Genomic DNA, 21,218 nt, shown 5'->3' with positions numbered 1-21,218 from the left:
GGGAGGACGCGCCCGTGCGGGTCACCAGGTGAGGCGGCCGCTGGAGCCATCTCCCGGCCGCGCGGCCTGGGGGCGGGTCCGGCCGAGGCCCCGCCCCCAGGGCAGTCCATAAATGCGCGGGGGGCGGGCGAACCCAGCGGTCGGGAGCGCTGCTGGCAGGTGACCGAGAGAGGTCGGCGCGCCCCGCGTCCCGTCCGCCGCGCGCCTGGGTCGGGCCGGGCTCGGAGTCCCAGCCATGCTGTTCTGGCACACGCAGCCCGAGCACTACAACCAGCACAACTCCGGCAGCTACCTGCGGTAAGGGGCTTGCGCCGGGGTCCGCCGGCCGGGAGCGGGGCGGCCGGGCCGGGGGTCCCGAGCGCCCCCGCCCTTGGAGGACTGAGGGAGACCCGCCCAGAGTCCCGCCTGGCACCGACGGACCGACCCCAGCGGGACCCGACGCTCAGAGTTGGGGACCCCCCGGGAGGCGGGTTTGCGGAGCCTGGTGCCCGCGGGGGCTGCTTCCCCGACGACCCCGGCGGGCGCAGAGCGCGCATCTCTGGCCGCAGCCTCTCCGGGGCCGTCCGCCTCCCTGTCTCTCCTCTCCCCGCTCGCGTCGGAGAAGAGGAAACTTCCTGCCGTCGGTCTGGAGCCTGTCCCGGGGAGTCTAGGTCCCTGCTCTTTGCCCCTCTCCGCCCGGTCCCTCTCCGAGCCTCGCGTCCTCTCCAGTGTCCTTGCTCGGGCCGAGGGGCGAGTGAGCGGCGAGCGCGGCCCTGCGCTGGGCCTGGCGGGCCGGCGGGGGCGGGCGGGGGCTTGGGAGGGACCGGGTGCCCCCTCCCACCAGGTGGTCTTGCGTGTGTAGGCCCGAGGCCCGCATGTTGATTGCCCTTGATGGAAATCTTTCTTCTTCTGCAGGGATTTGACTAGTGCTCTTCAAAGGGAAAAGTAAGTCCTGCCCGTCTTGCAAAGTTTTCTCCCCTGTCCCCTTGAAGGAAGTGGCACCTCCGTTAGCTTCAGTTCCTGGAGGATTGTTTTTCCCTGTTGTGCAGCTGGCCGGGTACTAATGGGCGGTCATTTCACTTTCTGAACTCGCCTGAACCAGCTGTAGCCTGTCTTTATTTCCATCCTAGTCACAGTTTATGAAATGTGCCTAATTTAACCCAAAGGGCATTTGGTGTGAGCTCAGAGAAAGTGAATTGTGGGACCTAGGTGGGAAGTCGCTGGTACAGACCGCCCCACAGTGAGAGCCCGTCCTGCATGCTTTATTTTATTTTTGTTTCTGGTCCCTAGAAGTTCCAAGTCAGATTTAGCAGTCTAGGTGATTTGGAAATCCTGGCTTTTGATAGATATTTGTCCAGTAGTCGTCCCCGAAGGCATCCCCATTCCAGAAGGCAAAGGAGTGATTGGGCTTACGTGATGTGTCTGCCGTGTTTTATCATGGGCCAGAGCGGTAGGGGATGGCAAAAGTCTAGGGTCTTAATTAAGGACTGATGGCTTCTCTGCAGACCATGGTGATGTCACCAGAGGGAGACTGCTCTGGGGGATAAGCCCACCGGGAAGATTTTTTTGTTTTTTTGGCCATGCCTTGCGGCTTGTGGGGATCTTACTTCCCCGTGCCCCCTGCAGTGGAAGCGTGGAGTCCTAACCACTGGACCGCCAGGCAAGTCCCCTACTGGGCAGATGTTAATCCCTGGCAGAAGGCTGTGTCTATTCGCTTACTTGAAATGCTACAATGGGATACATTTATTGTACCTCACCATGCAGTTTTAGGTGTGATTTTGCCTGAATTTTATAGTTTGTGGCCATTCGGTATGTTGCCATAGCTTAGACATAAGTTTGGAGGTGACCCTGAGTGGAGAAGTGAGTGTATTTAAAACTTCCTGGATACCGAAAATGTCATCCTTTTAGGGAATAATTCTCCTCTTGGGTGGGAGGTGCCCCTGCTCTGGAGATGGGATTTTGGGGAGTACTGCAGATACCTTTCAGGAGTTTGGTATTGCATTCAGCGGGGTGAGGTGGGGTGGGAGTTGGGGTGAAAGGTGCCATAAAGCCATATGGGCTTCTGGGGTCGTTTGGGGAGCATGGATAAAAAAGCATGTTGGTCCACACTCTATTTTTTTTTTTTTTTTTGGCCGCGCCTAGCAGCATGCGGGATCTTAGTTCCCCGACCAGGGATTGAACCCGCGCCCCCTGCAGTGGAAGCATGGCGTCCTAACCACTGGATGGCCAGGGAAGTCCCCACACTCTATGTTAATTTCCCTTCTTGGAAGCTGGGGTGTTCACCCTTGGAGAGGTTGACCTCGGTGAACGCCAAGGTGAGGGTCAGCGAATATGCCTCTGGTCCCCCTGGCTCTAGAGCGAAGGTCTTGTCCTTTTGTTGAGTTTGTGCATTTTATTTTTGGTCCTCTCCTCACTGAGCAGCACCTCTGCAAGTTGTCTCACCTTCCCAGGTAGTGGCCTGTACTCCCTTCTTCCCTCCTTCTGTTTCATGTCCTGGTGACTTTATTCCTCAGCAAATAAGGATGCCAGGCTTGAAACAAGTTACTGTTGAGTGATGGCTCTTACCCACCCTCCTCCCCTGCATCCCTCCCTTTTTTTAAATTTAAAGGCACCAGCCCATGGATTATTAACTTAACGTGGTCTGGGCAAACACAAAATTATGCAATCGCCCGGGAAGCAGGCCTGCCTGCTTCTCCCCTGTTCCTAGATAACCTCTTGGGCTGGGAGTGTGCCCCGGTCCGGGCAAAGGAAGGTGTGGGGTGGGAGAGCCAGGGCCGCGGATGGTGGCAGGGGTGGCCCCCCACAGGGGAGGTTTTCCACGTGAGCCCCAAGCCAGACTTTTCCTTCTGAGAGTTGGTCCGACATGTTGGAGTGTGTGCCGGGTCTGTGTTTTAGAGATACTCGTTTGTGGTGCTGTATGAGGAGCAGATTATAGCAGTGACTCTGCTGTTTATATAGTGAAGTGGGGTCAGCGAATCTGATTCAGGACCCAAGATGCTCAGAGGGTAGAGGGTTATTAAGATAAGGGCACGGGCACTTTTTTGGCATCAGTGTCCGTGCCATAATCTGTTCCTAATCCAGAGAGCTTAACCAAGTCTCTCCTGCTTGCAGGTCATTCATGTTCTCAAGGATTTCTTTTTTCCTTGGGAAGGCACTTAAAAAATACGTCTAGAAACAAGTTCTCCAGTCCTAGGCTGATGTGAGGCTGATTTTTTGGATCTGATGGGGATTTTTGTTTAGAGGTGGAGGAAAAGAATCTTTGAGCATCTCAATATTTTCCGTTTGGATAAGACAACTGAACAGAAACCAAGGTCCTTCTTGTTTTGCGTTTAGGAGATATTAGTATGACCCTTAAAATAGGGCTTATGGGCCAGCTGTCCTTTTTTTTAGAAGGGTGGAGGGTTGTCTCAGTTTGGGTGGGTGAAGCAAACAGTTTCTCCATTTGCATGGTTTACAGAGTCCGGAGGACAGGAAGTTGTCTTGGTCTGAGAAGTGGCCAATAACTCGAACAGTTTATTTAAAAAGATTAAAAATTTTGTTCGGGTTCTCATTCTAAAAGCCAGACTCTTGCAGATGGCAACCAGGCGGCACCTGAATAAATCTCTCGAAGGTCATGGCGTGAAAGTAGAATCATCCAGGATGGGTCTCCCTCATTGGAAAGCGTCTTAGAGTATCTGTGACATGCGGCGTGGTAGGCTGAACCCGCTTGCTGCACCATGCTGGGCTGCGTTGCCCTTGACACCAAGGTTGGCCACTTGGCCCTGTCTTTGCTAATGGGCTCCCGGGACCCTGCTCCTGACCCCTCCCTCCTGTGTTGCAGCGACGTCCTCGCTCTGCCCATCTTCAAGCAGGAGGAGCCCCAGCTGTCCCCCGAGAACGAGGCCCGCCTGCCGCCCCTGCAGTATGTGCTGTGTGCCGCCACGTCCCCAGCTGTGAAGCTGCACGAAGAGACTTTGACCTACCTCAACCAAGGTAGTGCTTGGCGCACCGGGCCAGGGTGGAGCCTGGGGCCTGGGGAGACCGCCCAGGAGTGGGGAGTTGACCTGAATGACCCATTTGGGCCTGTTACCTCGTCAGGGTGGGAGAGTTGGGATTCGGGAAAGGAGCTCTGGTGTCCTAGCTGTGAGCCTTCCTGAGCCTCAGCGTTTTCATCTGAGAAATGGACACATCAGCTATGTTGCACTCAGGCCAAATGAGTGAAGGTTCACATTCCTCGTATGGGCCCTCCAGGGAGCAGATGATACTCAGTGATTGGCAACCATACTTATAATTACCGCTTGCTGCGACCACACCTGGTGTCCTTTCCCGGACATAGATTGAGCACCTTTGGTATACAAGGTCAGCTGCCCTTTCTGGAGCTGCACCCGGCAGTGATGGGAAGGCCCATCCTAACGCAGCCCAGGGCCCGGATTCCACACGTGCCAGGCAGGAGCCCTTTGTGGCGATGGGGGCAAGCATGCTCACCGTGTCCTGGGAGAAATGGCACGGGCTTTTGACTTTGCTTTCCAGCCCCAGTGCTTCCCAGCTCTATGGCTTTTCCTCTGAGCCTCAATGTGTTCACGTGTGAAATGAGAAGTGTCATTTTGTGAGGTTTGAGAGGATGAAGGCGCGTGAAGTGCCTGTTCCATTTCTCATGTCCTTTATCAGGACCCGTGGACCAGTGGCCTAACCGGTGGTGTTTTTGTGGTTTCTATATGCTATGTGCCTGTGTTTATTGCCCTTCCCCTCTGGGTCACCTCAGACGCCCTGGCATCCAGTGGATTAGTTGCCCCTGTGTTTAAAGTGAGCAGAGCCAAGGGGCAGGGGGATGCAGTACTTTCTGGAAGGGCAGGGGATGGCAGCGTGGTTGCAGTTTATCTTCCACGGGCGGCCTCCTTTCTGCAGAGCTCTGGCTTCCCGATCTGGGGAGCCAGCCGGGGGTGGAAGTCCAGCCTGACCATCAGGCTTACCTCTGACAGCTCAGCTTGCCAGCTTCTGGGCCAGGAACCAGCTCAGAATCAGCAGGTGGCTCGGCTTTGGCCTCTAGATGTGGCCAGGGCAAGGGCATGCTTATCCCTGGGGGTGGCTCTGGGGCCTCAGCTGGTTGCCAAGCCAAGCTCGGTCAGCTGTGGGTGCCTGGCTCAGGCCCTGCGATCTATGTTCCATCTGCTGAGGCTGGTGGCCGCTGAGGGCAGGTGAGCTGGCCGTGTGGAAGAACGCCTCTGTGTGTCTGTGCTTGTTTAGGGAAAGGCTTTGGCCATTTTCCTTTCTCTTTCACACAAGGTCAAACGCTACCAACTTGTATATCTTGGAGCAGTGGTTTTCCCCTCTGGGCCTCTGCTCTCTTGCCTAAGTGCAGCATGAAGAAACTGGGTGAGGTTTACAGAGAGCTGAGGTCTGGGGGGGTTCTTGTTCCTGGCCCATCCTGGGGTCAGAGGCCCTGCTGGCCCAGCCGCTGGCCCAGTGCGCCCGCCTCCCCCCCTCCCCCATCCGTAAGGCCTTTGACTGCCCCACCTACCTTCCCTCCACCCCATCCCTCCTTTCTTTCAGTCAACTTTAAACAATGTTTGGCAGTCAACACACTAGGTCTTTTTAAAAGAGTTATCCTTTGCTAATATAGAGAAGATAAAAGAGGCGAAAAGAGTTGCCCCTGTGTTAATTTAGTGTATTTGCTTTAGGTCTTTTTTTAAGTTATATGTTCCTGATTAATTTTTTAAAATAAATTTATTTATTTTAATTTTTGACTACGGTGGGTCTTTGCTGCTGCGCGTGGGCTTTCTCTAGCTGCGGCAAGCGGGGGCTACTCTTCGTTGCGGTGCGCGGGTGTCTCACTGCGGTGGCTTCTCTTGTTGCGGAGCACAGGCTCTAGGCGCACGGGCTCAGTAGTCATGGCACACGGGCTCAGTAGTTGTGGCACACGGGCTCAGTAGTTGTGGCTCGCAAGCTCTAGAGCGCAGGCTCAGTAGTTGTGGTGCACGGGCTTAGTTGCGCTGCAGCATCTGGGATCTTCCCAGACCGGGGATTGAACCCGTGTCCCCTGCATTGGCAGGCGGATTCTTAACCACTGTGCCACCAGGGAAGTCCCCACAGGGCTTAATCTTAAACTAGCATTTAAATGTAACCTCATTGCTAATGTGGTTGAATATTTAAAATATATTTATTGGTCTTTTAAATTTCTCCATCAGTTAAATTCATGTTCTTTGCACATTTCTTATTGGGATGGTTCCATCTCACGGATTGTAAGAGCATACCCTATATGAAGAATATTAACCTTTTAGCTGCCATATATATTGGAAACAATTTTTTCCCTGGCCATTTAACCATATTTATTTTGTGATAACTGTATTTATGGTGTGAGATGTATGTCATGGATAGAAATTGACTTTCAGCATCTATTGTCAAGTCTTTCAGTTTTCTAAAATGATTTTTCTTTTATGTTTAGAATGCCTGCCCGCCCCAAAATCAGCTTAGTGGTTTCCTAAAGTTCATGTAATGGTTTCTAAATTTTAACATTGCAATGTGCTTGGAATTCTTTTGGAAACAATAATTAGTCATTTAATGATGATTTTGGATTATTACTATATAAAATATATGTATTTCTTTTTTCTCCCAGCTTTACCAGTGGGATTTATACTTTCATACGTTACATTTGGAGTTTGTGACGTGATGTAAAAGTCTAAGTTTACTTATTTTTCTAAATAGTTGACCTACTAGTTAATGCCTAGTTTACCTCTTATTCTCACTGGTTTAAATGCCACTTTCGAAACATTTAAAAAGCTATATTCTAAACTATTGGTCCAGAAACAGACACTTGTGTAGATGTTTGTCCTGTACACCTGATTGTTGCCCCATTTCTAGTTGAACTAATTGTAGCTTGGATGTATGTTTCCCTTTCTGGGAGTAGAAGTTCCTTTTATCATTCTTCTTAGCCATTCTTAGTCACCTATTCTTACAGATGGATTTTACAACCATTGAATCTTCCTTCTATGCTTTTTAAAAAAATATTTATGAGATCATATACTTTATAAAGTTGTTTCTTACTTTTATTAAATACTATTCTTGTAATATTTTCTATTATAAAGCCTCTTAGACATCATTTAAAATGTCTGCATAATATTTCACTATTTTCTCTTATTATTTAAGACTGATTATTGTCATAACTGCTGGGATGAAATATACAATGTAATTACTTGAGTGCCTGTCTCCCATAATAGAATGGAAGCTCTGTGAGGGCAGAGCCATATCTATGTTTTTAACATTGTATCCCCAGCGTTAAGCTTGGTGCCTTGATAGTAGATGCTCTGTAAATATTCAGAAAATTTAAAAATAAGCATGATTTATTTTATTTCCATTTCACTTTTTTCTCTCTCTTTTTGTTTTTTGTTGCTATTATCAGTAATGCTGTACTGGATATCTTTTTCAATATACCTTATTTAAAGTAGCTTCTATGCCTATGTCATATGACAAATAAGCATCAGTTTAAAAAAAAAAGGAGCTTTGACATATCAGTCAACAGTCAGAACCTTTCTGTTTAATTAAAAAGTTTGCTATTAAGTGTTTAATGTTTATTGCATTGGCTCTATGATGTTTAGGGCACTGTTTCTCTGAGGCCATCCCATGTCTTCTTTCTTGTAATGATGTGTTTAAGGTTCTCCGAAGACATGGAGGGGATGCTGGATCTGTAAATGAAAAAGTCATTTAAACCATTGGATGCTCATTTTTCAGTGCAGTGTCAGACCAATGCCCTCACATCATGGCTTGGATAAGGTGTATTCCTTGTGGGTGTCTTATCACCAAGCCCAACGGCTAGTTTTGGATACAGTGAAAATGGTTTGAGAACCGAAGTACGTGCACTTCCCCTGAAATGGAGTCCTAAGGAGAAGGGGTAGACAGCTGTTGAATGGAGGTCTGCAAACTCCCAGGCCAATCTCTTTGTCAGTGGTCGAAGGTCACTGTGGAGACATCTTTCCCGAAGGCTGGAGCCGGAGGGAAGGGATGAAGTAGGTAAGGTGGTGGGAGAGTCAGGGAGATCAGAAGAAAGAGGACCCCAGGCAATCTGTGTAGGCAATTCTGGCTTTGAGATAAGAACAGCTTTGCAAGAATGGCTCGTTATGGAGAAAACTTTGGAATTTCCTACCAAAGCAACTCTTCGATCTTAAATATAGTGATGGATTTTTCCAACAGTCTCACGTTCATTCATTCATGGAATAAAACTTCCTGTCCGTTGGAAAGAGAGGATGGTTCAGTGAGAGAGAGAAAAGCCACGTGCAAAGGCAAGAACGGGCAGGGTGTGGGTGCATTTAAGCACGCTGTTTATGAAGAATCCTAAGCGATTCAGTATGACTAGGGTTTGGAACATGAGGAGGGGTATGAATGATATATGGCTGGAGAGGTAGACCAGATAGCCAAGATCTCCTGCTGCCTTGCTGAGGCTGAGCTATTGGGCAGCCCGCCCTGGGCAGGTCATTTAAACAACCTCCCAGTGCTTGCAACTCCTCATGTGTAAAAGGAAGGAAATGGAATCCCTACCAAGTACGTGCTACTATGTAGCTAAAATGAGTTAATGCGGGCAGAGCACTGAAAACAGTGTCTGGCACTTTATATGAACTCACATATTAGCTATTATTAATAGTAAAGTGGATACATGTTTCCCCCTAGTCCTATTAGGAAGTTAACATGGTCATCAAATTGGGACCTTGATGTATTTTATTTTATTTTTTGCTACTTTAATCCTTTCTTTTCCTAATTGAAAGATTAACACAGGGTTGGTTCTGGAACTAAGAATTGTACCTCTTAGAACTGAAAGGTGGTCGCTTTGGAATAGGTTAAAGGCAGGAAGGCCTGCTGACCTTTTCTGTTAGTTTTTCATTCACTGTACCACCAGATAATAGACATAACCTGCAGGAGACATTCCTATGCAGGATGTTAAAATACTGTCTTTAAAATTGTGATCACAGAAAGCGCTGGACTCCTACAAGATGTGAGTTGTTGTGTTAGGGATTACTCTAATTGCGAGGTGAGGACCCTAGCCTTTAGAATTCCCAAAGCACTTTCTGGTATTCTCTTTTGAGTAATTCCCCTAAAATGTATTATTCCCATTTTACAGGCCGAGAGAGGTGAACTCAGGCACACCTGGGGGGAGTGGTTGAGCACTGATGCGACCGTAAAGGGAATTCTGGGAGGGGCAGGCACCCACTTTTCCTAGGGCTCCCCACAGGCAGGATTCTAGGCTGGCACTTCCAGGAGCCATGCCTGCTGCCTGGAACGCCTGGTGCAGCTCTGAGGGGGCGCGTAGGAGCCTTGCAGGGGAGAAGCCCAGGAAGGAGCCGAAATGGAGCCGGGAGAAAATGCTTCCTCGAACAACACCAAAAACCCCATGATCAGTTTCTCCTACTCCACCCCCGCCCCTCAGGCTCTCCACCCACCGTGACCTGAGGGAATGGTCAGGAGATAAGAAAGCCCAGCGGGAAGTCTTGTTTTCCCAGATCCTAGAACTGAGGCAGCTTCTGCTCTAGGGGGATCACTTAACCTCTAAAATCCTCGGGTTCCTCAACCTGTGGAATTGAGCCGGGTCCCATTTTGTGCGTTGCCTTGAAAATTAAGTGAAGAACAAATGTCTGGCAAATGGTACGCCACATAGTTTCCCCTCTCCCCAATTATATCAGTGACTTTGAATTTAAGGAATGAGGCAAAGGATTAGTTACTTTGTTTGTTATCCTTCCTCCTTAGCTGAACTTTTCTTTCCAGATTAATTTTTAGCCTGAAGTTTGGGAATATAAACTGAGGAAACCAAATGACCCTTAAATACGTTACTTTTTTTTTTTTTTTTTTAATACTTTCTCCCTTATTCTTTGAATGTAAAAGTAGCACATACTTCTTGTTAGACAGAACAGCCAAACTGTACAGAAATTTGTACTCTAAAAAGCTTCCCATAATCCCACTTCCCAGATTTTTCTTAGTCATACATTAACCCATGTATGTCTAATTATATAGGCACACATACATATGCACTTATAGGAATGTGTGTCTGTGTAAGAGAGATGAGATAATATTATGTGTATTGTTTTAGCAACTTGGTTCCTCCCCCCGCAAACAGTGTATCCTCAAAGTCTTTCCATGTGGGTACATTAAAAACAAACAAACAAAAAAGCTGATCTTTACTGGTTACATTGTGATCCATTGTATGGATGTTGTGTAATTTGTTCTCTTGAGGAACATTAGGCTTGTTTCCCTTTTTTTTCATAATTACACCCAGCACTCTAGTGATCATCCATGTACACGTATCTTTGTGCTTAAACAGGAGTGAGAATATCTGTAGAATAAATATCTAGAAATAGAATGGCCGGCACAACATTGTGATAGCATCTGCCATATTTCCATGCAATGGAGTCAATGGAGTTGCACCAATTTGTAGTTTTACGAACGATAACTATCTGAATAACTATCTGAATAATTGTTTATTTCCTCCTCATTTACCATTGCTCCTCCATCCCTACACACCTGGAACGTAAACTCCCAGAGGGCAGAGACCCGTGTATCCTGCTTACTGCTAGTCCTAATACAGTGCCTGGCTCACAAAACTTCTTTGAATGAATGGAGAATGTCTATTTTTCTATCCTTTTGCCAACACTTTTTAACCTTTGTTAATTAGCGGGGAAAATATAAGGTATTCCTCAATACCTTCCTCACTTCCTCAATGATGCTGAATATTTTTTCATATTTGATTTGATTGTTTCTATGCTTGTTTGCCTTTCATCTGATTTACCCATTTTTCAAGTGGGATTTTTCATCCTTTTTTATTTATTTGTAAGGGCTCTTTGCATGTGTGGGATAATGTGTTAGAAATATTTTCCCACGCTTTCATATATTTTATTCATTTTTCTTTCATTTGTTTGCTTGTTCTTTATTTTACATAATAAAAGCTTTAATGAATTTTTATGTGATCAGGCTTATTGGATTTTAATGTTTCACGTCCCATTTGGGAAAGGCCTTCTCCACTTTAAGATCTTAATAGTATTCACCTGTTTTTATTTTTAAATCAAAAAAAAATTTTTTTTTTTAATTTAAAAAAATTTTTGACCACACTGTGCGGCTTGCAGGATCTTAGTTCCCTGACCAGAGATCGAACCCCAGTCCCAGCACTGAGAGCACTGAGTCCTAACTACTGGACCTCCAGGGAATTCCTTTTTTTAAAAAATCAAAAAAAAATTTTTTTATTCACCTGTTTTTTAGAAATGTTGTCCCCGCCACCCCCACCCCTGCCGCCAAACCTAGGTCTTTCACACTTTGGCACTTATTTTGGTATGGAAGGAATGAAGTGGGAATCCAACTCTGTTACTTTCCAAATGACCATCATATTGCCCCAAAATAACTTATTGAACAGGGAACTTTCATTTGGTAGAATATGCAGCCATTAAAAAGCATGAAGTAGATCCTTATGTATATCCATGAAGGATATTCAGCATGTGCTGTTAAATTAACAAAACAAAACAAAAAAAACTTTCTCTTTGTTGGTAACATCAATTTGGATAATGCTGTTAATTATCCGTTCTTAGAAACTTGGTGGCAGATTGAAAGCCAGGAATTTTGGAGCTGGATACACCCATGTTTCAATTCCTGGCTCTCTGTTCTTTCCCTAGTTACCAAACCTGTCAACTGTGTTTTCTGTAAAATACAGAACAACTTCAGGTGTTGTCTTGAGAATTAACTGAGGTATTGGTTATTGTTGTTTGTTTTTGCTGTGCCAGGATACTTTATTTTGGCTCCATAAAATTTGGAAATGTTTCCTCAGTAAAGAATTTTATAAACCACACAACAAAGCTTAAATAAAAAACCCAGAAATTAAGGAACAAATGTTTTCCCAAATGTCAACTCCTCATAATTCATTTATGAATTAATCAGCTAATAAAAATCCTAAGAAGTGAGCTGGGATTTTGGTTGTTGATTTGGTTTTTTTATTTCTTTGGTTTTTTTTTTAAATAATGTTTTTCTTTTTTTTTTTAACATATATATATATATATATATACATATTTTAATTAATTAATTTATTTTATTTTTGGCCGCATTGGGTCTTCGTTGCTGTGCGCGGGCTTTCTCTAGTTGCGGTGAGCGGGGGCTACTCTTCATTGCAGTGTGCGGGCTTCTCATTGTGGTGGCTTCTCTTGTTGTGGAGCACGGGCTCTAGGCGTGCAGGCTTCAGTAGTTGTGGCACAAGGGCTCAGTAGTTGTGGCTCACGGGCTCTAGCGCGCAGGCTCAGTAGTTGTGGCACACGGTCTTAATTGCTCCGTGGCATGTGGTATCTTCCCGGACCAAGGCTCAAACCCATGTCCCCTGCATTAGCAGGCGGATTCTTAACCACTGCGCCACCAGGGAATTCCCTATTTCTTTGTTTTTAAGACCAACATTTATTGAAATAAATAGGAGCTTCCTTGTACAGATTTCTTATCACAGCTCAGCGTAGAGAAATGATTTTTTAATGTTTCAAAGGTCTCCTGGTCGTGTCAGATGTCAGTTATGCTTTAAGCAATGGTGGACCATTTAATTAAATTAAGATAGAATACTTAGACAATCTAGTTCCACGGGGTCCAATGAACTAGGAATGACATATTCTTAAGAATTATGTAAGGGAATTCCCTGGTGGTCCAGTGGTTAGGACTTGGCGCTCTCACTGCCAGGGCCCCAGGTTCCATCCCTGGTCAGGGAACTGAGATCCCGCAAGCTGTGTGGTGCAGGAAAAAAAAAAAATTATGTTAAAAATTAAAGAAAACCAGACAGCTCAAGGTAAGGAATTTAACGCTTTTCTATGTACGGGAAGATGCAAGAGTCTGGGCTGATTGAAATCATTCCTTTGGTATGCACCTTAGCTACCTAGGGTCAGTATCCTATACTTTCTCATCCTGAGTCTCCTCGGGGTGCGTCATTGGGGGGTGACTGCAGCGGCTGAGGCTGCAACATCCTTTGTTTACTGATGGCAGGCGACATTTCTTCATTGACCTCCAGAAACACTATATTAGAAATTATAATATGAGAACAAATGCAGCATCAATGAAGCAACACATTAAATGGAGTTGGCCTCCATCAGGATTAATTTAAAGAGAAGACACATCAGCTGTCCTGCCGTGCTGGTACGTGTTCAGAGGTTGGCTGCTGTAAATCTGAATCCAGCCTCCACATTATCCTGAATCATTGTGCTTTTTCTTTTGCTCCCCTGGGGACCTGATGATGCAGGGATGTCCCGATCTGTTTTCAATGGAGGTTTTATTATTTTTCAGGCATTGTGAGGCCAAAAGACAAGGAGACATTACCATGAAAAAGATAGTTTGTTACTCACGGTTCTGGAGTGGAAGGCCTTAGGGAGAAGCACCAGGGTCAGTCAGGAGGCAGAGGGAATGAGGGGAGAATCTGGGCAAGACCCTTTCTGGTGGTCTCTAGGGGAAGGAATGGGTGAGGCAGAGAAAGCAGGTTTAGGATTGGCTCTGGGGCAGAAAGGCCGTCCCTGGGTGTCTGGTACCCACCCAGCTCTGGAGTGATTAGGGCAGGGGGCTGGTGGCCTGGAGCATGACGTGCTGGGAAAACCTGATAGAGCAGGGGACGGGCTAGAGTGTGAACTCTAGGTTAGTTTGCATATGAAAAGCATCCTCTAAGCTAGTCATTTACTATCCCTGAGAATTGGCCAGCCCTGGGAGGGGCTGCCTACCCAGGGTTCACAGGGCTCCAGATGTCAAAGCATCAGAAACACATGGTTCATTTAAAATTACCTGACCTTCTTGGGCACTGCCTTGGGCTGCAGGTTGAGTTACACGCACAAGGGGGCCACTTGGGAAAAGCTGGATTTCCTATTCTTTTCTTTAAATTTCTTTTGGCCTTGTCGCGCAGCTTGTGGGATCTTAGTTCCCCGACCAGGGGTTGAACCCACGCCCTTGGCAGTGAGAACGCAGAGTCCTAACCCTGGACCGCCAGGGAATTCCCTGAATTTCTCATTCTAAGTCAGCCATTTTTACTTGTGAGTGTTTTCCCCCCTTCAGATTGAGCTTTCTCTCAGGCTATACAACCATCCACAAACTCTCTTTCCTTTTTTTTTCCTAATTGAAGTACAGTTGATTTACAATGTTGTGTTAGTTTTTGCTGTACAGCAAAGTGATTCAGCTGTACATATATATACATTTATTCTTTTTAAAAATTAATTAGTTAATTAATTTTTGGCTGCGTTGGGTCTTTGTTGCTGTTCACGGGCTTTCTCTCTGGTTGCAGTGAGCGGGGGCTACTCTTCGTTGCGGTGCGCGGGCTTCTCATTGCGGTGGCTTCTCTTGTTGCGGAGCACGGGCTCTAGGTGCGCGGGCTTCAGTAGTTGTGGCTCGCAGGGCTCTAGAGCGCAGGCTCAGTAGTTGTGGCTCACGGGCTTAGTTGCTCCGCGGCATGGGGGATCTTCCCGGACCAGGGCTCGAACCTGTGTCCCCTGCATTGGCAGGCAGATTCTCAACCACTGCGCCACCAGGGAAACCCCTCTCTCAAGATTTTTTTAAGGAAATATTTAAGTTAATAGCATCACTGAGTCTCTTCAGAATGACCTGTGACTGATGACCTTGGTCTGCGTTTTGTGACTCACTCTTTTGGCTGATGCCAAGTTGCCATCATTCATGTAATCTCTCAAGAGAGCAGGTGAGGTTATCATCTTTAGAGGTTTTAGCTGACTTGCTGTATCATTGCCCTCCCGTTCCCTTTGTGTGAAGTTTTCCAGCTCTTTCTGTGTTTTTTCCTCTCTCCCATCCTTTCCGTCCCTTTAGAATACGTTCTACGTTCTTCTGAGACATCTTTATGACGTTCTGGGCCCCAGTCACTTGCGACTGGAAGGGTATTTCTTTTAATATTTATTTATTCATTTCTTCGGTTGCACTGGGTCTTAGTTGCAGCAGGCATGCTCCTTAGTTGCGGCATGCGAACTCTTAGTTGCGGCATGCATGTGAGATCTAGTTCCCTGACCAGCGATCAAACCCGGGCCCCCCGCACTGGGAGCGTGGAGTCTTAACCACTGTTAAGGGAAGTCCCGTGACTGCAAGGATTTTGATGCCTCTGCCAGTGACTGTGTCTGGCCTTCCAGACGAGCCATCATCACTCCATGGAATGAAATTTTGGGGGACCTGCTTTCTATTCTCAGTCAAGGTGCGAAGGTGGACCTAGTCGCATCTTTATTAAGTGCCTCCAAGCATTCAGAAACAGAGTTTGTAATGTCCAAGGACTATCCTCTGCTGCAGTGGACTTGAGGGCTTCTGGAACGAGTGTAATCTGCTAACTGATGAAACACTCTTCAAAAGCGCTTTTGGCTAGTTTGATTCCCGTCACCCTCCCCCAACCCCGCAAAGTACCTTGGCTTTTTTTTTTTTTTTAACATCTTTATTGGAGTATAATTGCTTTACAATGGTGTGTTAGTTTCTGCTTTATAACAAAGTGAATCAGTTATACATATACATATGTTCCCATATCTCTGCCCTCTTGCGTCTCCCTCCCTCCCACCCTCCCTATCCCACCCCTCTAGGTGGTCACAAAGCACCGAGCTGATCTCCCTGTGCTATGCGGCTGCTTCCCATTAGCTATCTGTTTTACATTTGGTAGTGTATATATGTCCATGCCACTCTCTCACACTGTCACATCTTACCCTTCCCCCTCCCCATATCCTCAAGTCCATTCTCTAGTAGGTCTGTGTCTTTATTCATACAGAGTGAAGTAAGTCAGAAAGAGAAAAACAAATACAGTATGCTAACACATATATATGGAATCTAAGGGAAAAAAAAAAAAGGATCATGAAGAACCTAGTGGCAAGATGGGAATAAAGACCTTGGCTTTTTACTGTAAAAATAGTCAAAGCAGCGCATGCCAAAATTTCCAGGAGAAAATCAAATGGACTTGCGCTTCGTGCCCATAATTTGGACAACTTCATAGGAACATTTCTGATCAGAGCAGGTCTGCCCCTGGTCAGCGGCTTGGGGGCTACAACTGCCTGCCTGGAGCCTTGAGTGTCCTACTCCTAAACCAAACGTGGACCTGGCCACCAGGACAGACCATCAGTTTGGGGGAGGTGGTATCAGGTTTAATTGACTTCACTCTGGTCACTGCACAGGTAGGAAGGGTTATACTTTGTATGGCATTGTGGGAAGATAAGTTTTAATTTTTTTTTTTATTGGAATGTAATTGATTTACAATGTTGTGTTAATTACTGCTGTACAACAAAGTGATTCAGTTATATTAATATATACATTCTTTTTTTAAATATTCTTTTCCATTATGGTTTATCATAGTTTATTGAATATAGTTCTCTGTGTTATACAGTAGGACCTTGTTGTTTATCCATTGGGAAGATAATTTAAGTGCCAGGTCTATAAGTGGGTCTCAAAAAGTGTTATTTCCCTTCTGCCACTAAATTTGGCTGCTTGGAGGGAAGGGGAGCAGGAAGAAAGTTCAGGAGTAGATGGACCCACTTTGCTCTGTGTAAATCGGCTCCTGAGTTAGGTTTCAGGGACCACTGAACTATGGTTAGAATCACTACTTAGAAGAATGTGTCTAGAAAACAAACATATGGTTACCAAAGGGGAAAGGAGGGGAGGAGAGGGATAAATTAGCAGTTTGAGATTATCAGATACAAACTACTATATATAAAATAGATAAACACCAGGGCCCTACTGTCTAGCACAGGGAACTATATTCAGTATTTTGTAATAAACCATAATGGAAAAGAATCTGAAAAAGAATAGATACATGTATAACTGAATCACTTTGCTGTACAGTAGAAACTAACACAACATTGTAAATCAGCTACACTTCAATTAAAAAAAACGTGTACAGATTCTCTGCTCTGAATGAGGAAGGGGTTTTGTGTGTTGTTTTAAAGGAGTTGCTGTACACGAGTAGGTACCATGATCTGTCCAACCCCTTCCTTTCCCAAGAGAAGGAAGAAGCCCAGAGGAAAGGTGGAATGTTCCCAGGCCAGGCGTGAACCCCGGGCTGGACAGATCTGGAGTCTGTTGAGGCCACAGGGAGAGGGGGAAATGCTTCTTTGTGTCAGTTCAGAGCTGGTATCCCTACCTCATTCTTCTCCAGACTCTGTGTCCCTCTCACAGTTCCCCATGGGACACTCTTCCCTTGCAAGGCCCTCCAACAAGGAAACCTATCATTTGGGTGGATTGGTGTTGACTTGGTTGGAGACCAGAGGTGGACAGCTGGCCTCCCTTCCCCCCTTCTCCTTTGCCCCTTTCCTGATGGGGAAAGAGAGGTCTGGAGGGTGGACCTGACTTACCAGCGTGTGCAGTGCGTTCCTGACGGTCTCTTAGAGAGCAATCCTGTCTTCTCTCCAGAGTGGCTCCGGGGCAGTGTTTGGGCCTCGGACCACCAGCATCAGGGTCTCCTGGAGTGTGTGCTTCCTTCCGTGTTAGAGCTGGGAGGGGCAGGAATCCGTTTTCGCCAAGCACCCCTGTGATTGATGCTTAGGTATTCTTGGGTTTGAGAGCCACTGCCTTGAGGGTACTGCTGTTCTCCACCTCTTCCAGAAAGAGAGACCCGGACCTTGCGAGGACAGGGTGGGCCCTGCCCCACTCATGGCTCTGTGCTCTGCAGGTCGGGGTCTCCCTTGTGCCCAGCGAGGTGCTCTGTGCTCAGGCAGACTTGGGAGGTTCTTGACCTTCCTCACGAGGAGAACACATGGTCTCCATCCAGTGACCAGGTCCCAGTCACTTCCATTGGATGGTTAGGGGACCCTGTTTGTCTTGAGTGGGAAGGACAGACCACACATGCTCTGGGAATTCACAGAGGTGCGCCGGAGGAGATTCCTAAGTATTAGGGCTGGAGGGGGCCTGAGATGCCATCTCTGACGTCCTGCTACTGAAAATGTCCATGGACCCGTGTCACCTGAAAGCTGGTTAGAAATGCAGAATCTGGGGTCTGCTGCAGGACACCTGAATCAGATCCCGCATTTTCCTGCTAGTGACCAGGTGATTTATGAACATTTTGAGAAGCTCTGATCTAGCCTGTCCACCCCGCATCCCGCCCCCCTGTATCGTATAGGTGGTAAATGGAGGCCCGGAGAGGCTGTGTGACTTGCCTCAGGTGACAGAGTGGGATTTCCATCTGGTCCCTCTCTTTTTAAAGTTGCCTTAGAATGCAATGCACATACCATATACATTCACATACCTGTTTAAGTGTACAATTCATTGTTTTTTAGTTGAGTCAGTTAAATATGTTAAACCATCACCACAACTAATTTTAGAGCATTTTTGTCCCCCTAAAAGAAACTCTGCACCTAGTAGCAGTCAGTCTTCGTTTTCTTCCTCTCCACCTGCCGTCCCCCAACTCTCCAAGCCCTAGGCAAGCACTAATCTGTTTTCCATCTATAAATTTGCCTATTCTGCCATTTAATTTAATCGGTATCATGCAAAGGGTGGTCTTGTGGGACTGACTTCTTTTACTTAGGATAATAATTTCAAGGGCTAGCCACAGTGTAGCATGTATCAGAACTTCCTTCCCTTCTGCTGCTGAATAATATTCCGTTGTGTGAACGTATCTCATTTTATTTACTCTTTAGTTGACGGACATTTGGGTGGTTTCCACTTTTTTGGCTATTATGAATGTACTGCTATGAATCTTCAGGTGCAAGTTTTGGTGTGGACCTATGTTTTCATTTCTCACGTGTATGCACTTAGGAGCGGCATTTCTGGGTCCTATGGCTACTGTGCGTTTAGCTTTATGAGGACCTGCCAGGTCCTATTTTCCAAGGCAGCTGCACGAGTTTACATCGTACCAGCAGTAGAGGAAGGTTCCAGTTTCTCCACATCTAGCGCTTTTTATTGTCTGTCGTTTTGATGGAATAAAGGGTGGGGTGATGGAGGCCTCTTCAGCCATTTGCCGGCCTCAACAGAGCAGGTGACCTCAAGGCAGGATTGCTGCTGGGTCTCAGGAGCAAACTGAAGGCAGAGAGGCTCCAGCGCTGTGAGGATGCTCTGAGGGTCTGTCTGCCTTATGCTGTCCGTGCCCACCAGCTTCCCTGTGTCCATGGCCAGAGGGCAGACGGTGAAGCCACCAGACGCCCCTGGATCACAGGTCCTCAGCGCCCCCCACCCCCCAGAGGGGCTGCTGCGCCCATCCCCTGGTTCCAGGAGGGTAGACCAGATGCTCACCCGAGAGCTGCATCAGTGTGGCTGCCCGCCCCCCCCCCCCGCCCCTTGCCCTTTCTCCACTCTAAACAGAGCCTGAGGATGGAGCACTTCCATGAGATGGTCCCTAGGTGCCCACTCTCCTGGGTGGCCTGGGGGGGAGGCTTCGGCTGCCTTGGGGCTGCCCTGACAAGCCCGGTCTGCCCCACAGTGACTGCCCCAGGGTGTCCTCCATGTACCAGAGGCCGAGACCGAAAACGGGGCTGCCCGGGGCCAGATGGTGGTGGTTGGAATATGATCGACCAGGAGGGTCTGGCTCCCACTTTCAAGATCAAGGGCCTGTGTGAGCCTATGAACAGCCCTAGCCACGGCATACGGTTCCTGCTGGGCTGAGCATGGAGGGAGATGCCCGAGTGAGTCACAGTTCTGACCTTATCTTAGAGATTTGGTTTTCTACCCTGTGCTGTCCTTTGTGCTACTAACTTACCTGTTTACTCCCCTCCCACCTGCGTAGGAGGGTACCTGTTTCTCCACATCCTTACCTGGACTCTGTATTATCAGCCTTTTGAATCTTGTCTAAGAGGCACACAGAAAATAAGCTCCTGATTTTGATTTGCATTTCCTTCTTTTCCATCATGAAAAAAATGAGTGAAACTGAGCCAAGCCCTTTGCATTTCTTTTACTTTTTAAAAAACTGGCGGTTTATGTCCATCGCCCATTTTTCTCCTGCCCTTTTGCGTATCGAGCTACAAGGACCATGGTATTAGGTTGAACCGAATGCGGTTACCATTTTGTAAGTCGTAACGGGTTGCCTATCTGCAGTTTCACGTTACTCATTTTCATAGATTAAGGATTCAGTTTAGCAGGGCGGCTAGATAAAAGTTCAACGTGTAGAAAAGTAGTGAATTTCCTGTGAACCAGCAACAACCAAGCGTAAAATGAAACAGGGAAAAGAGATAACCATTCCTAGTACTGAGAGCAAATCAAACAATTTTAGAAGATGCTGATCAAGCGTCTAGGGGTCTAGACACCCCGGATTCGGAATCAGCCAGCAGTGCGTATGAGTGTGGGTCCCAGTCAGGTCTACCATTCCCCAGTTCTGGGTGGGGCTGGAGGAGCCTTAGCATTTTGGGGAGCAAGGAGAGACTAATTGAGACTTGGTCTAAATTAGAACTAGTACTACTGCTAAGTCCTGCTTACCTTTTACCCAGCTTTTCATAACATGAACATCTTGTATAAACACGGTACGGTGATTGAAACCAGGCAATTGCATGGGCATGATTCTGTTCCCTCTTCTGTGTCTTTATTTGAATTTTATCTGTTCCTCCATGATTGTCCTGTTTCTGTTCTGGGTTCCAATCCAGGATCCCACATGGCATTTTGTTGTTACATCTCCTCCAATCTGTGATAATTTCCCAGTCTTTCTTTTTCTTCCATGACCTTCAGGCTTAAAAAGTGGTTACCGGTTATTTTGTGGCATGCCCCTCAATCTGGGTTTGTCTGATGTTTTTAGATGATGATACTGACATTATTGCATTTTGGGGTTGAAGTGACATGACACCATTGCCAGGGCATCATACTGGGGGATCATGACACCGATATGTCTTACTGCTGATGGCATTAACCTTAATGATTGAGTGGTGTCTGCCAGGCTTCTCTGCTGCAAAGTTACAATGTTCCCCTTTGTAACTAATAAATATTTTGGGGAGGAGGAGATAATTCTTTCTACATCTAGTAATTGAAACACTACTGTAAGAAAGAGCTTTCTCTTCTCTACCACTAATTTATTTATTCACTTATTTATTATATCAGTATAGACTAGTGGGTATTAATTTTATTCTCTGTGTTGAAATTCAACACTATTGTTATCTATTTTGTTTCTGAAATTGTTCCAGTTGTGGCTGTTGGGAGCTCCTTCAGATTGGCTCTTAGAATGCTGTGACACACCTCCATCCTTTTTTTGAGCGTTTCCCCACTTATGGCACTGCAAGATGCTTAACACAAGCTGAGCATCTTATGTTCTCCGGGCCCTGCGCCCCGGAAACAATCCCTTCTCGAAGGGGTCTCCAGGATACGATGTCCTCTTCTGCTGTGGTACAGGCACACACATATTTACTGTCTTC

The 21,218-nt window shown here is 46.7% G+C and overlaps 1 protein-coding gene across 1 annotated transcript in view; it reads left to right on the top strand.

Annotated features, from left to right (window-relative positions):
* Positions 1–235: 235 nt before the first annotated feature.
* Positions 236–21,218, top strand: part of TFCP2L1 (transcription factor CP2 like 1) — a 58,111-nt gene continuing 37,128 nt past the window's right edge. The window contains exons 1-2 of the mRNA XM_068544013.1: positions 236–297; positions 3,800–3,951. Of these exons, the coding sequence (XP_068400114.1) occupies positions 236–297; positions 3,800–3,951 (214 nt within the window). The remainder of the gene's footprint in view (positions 298–3,799; positions 3,952–21,218) is intronic.

This window comes from Eschrichtius robustus, chromosome 5 (assembly GCF_028021215.1).
Source record: "Eschrichtius robustus isolate mEscRob2 chromosome 5, mEscRob2.pri, whole genome shotgun sequence".
NCBI classification, from domain to species: domain Eukaryota; kingdom Metazoa; phylum Chordata; class Mammalia; order Artiodactyla; family Eschrichtiidae; genus Eschrichtius; species Eschrichtius robustus.
Note: the sequence above shows the minus strand (reverse complement) of the source record. Positions and strands in the feature narration are given on the sequence as shown.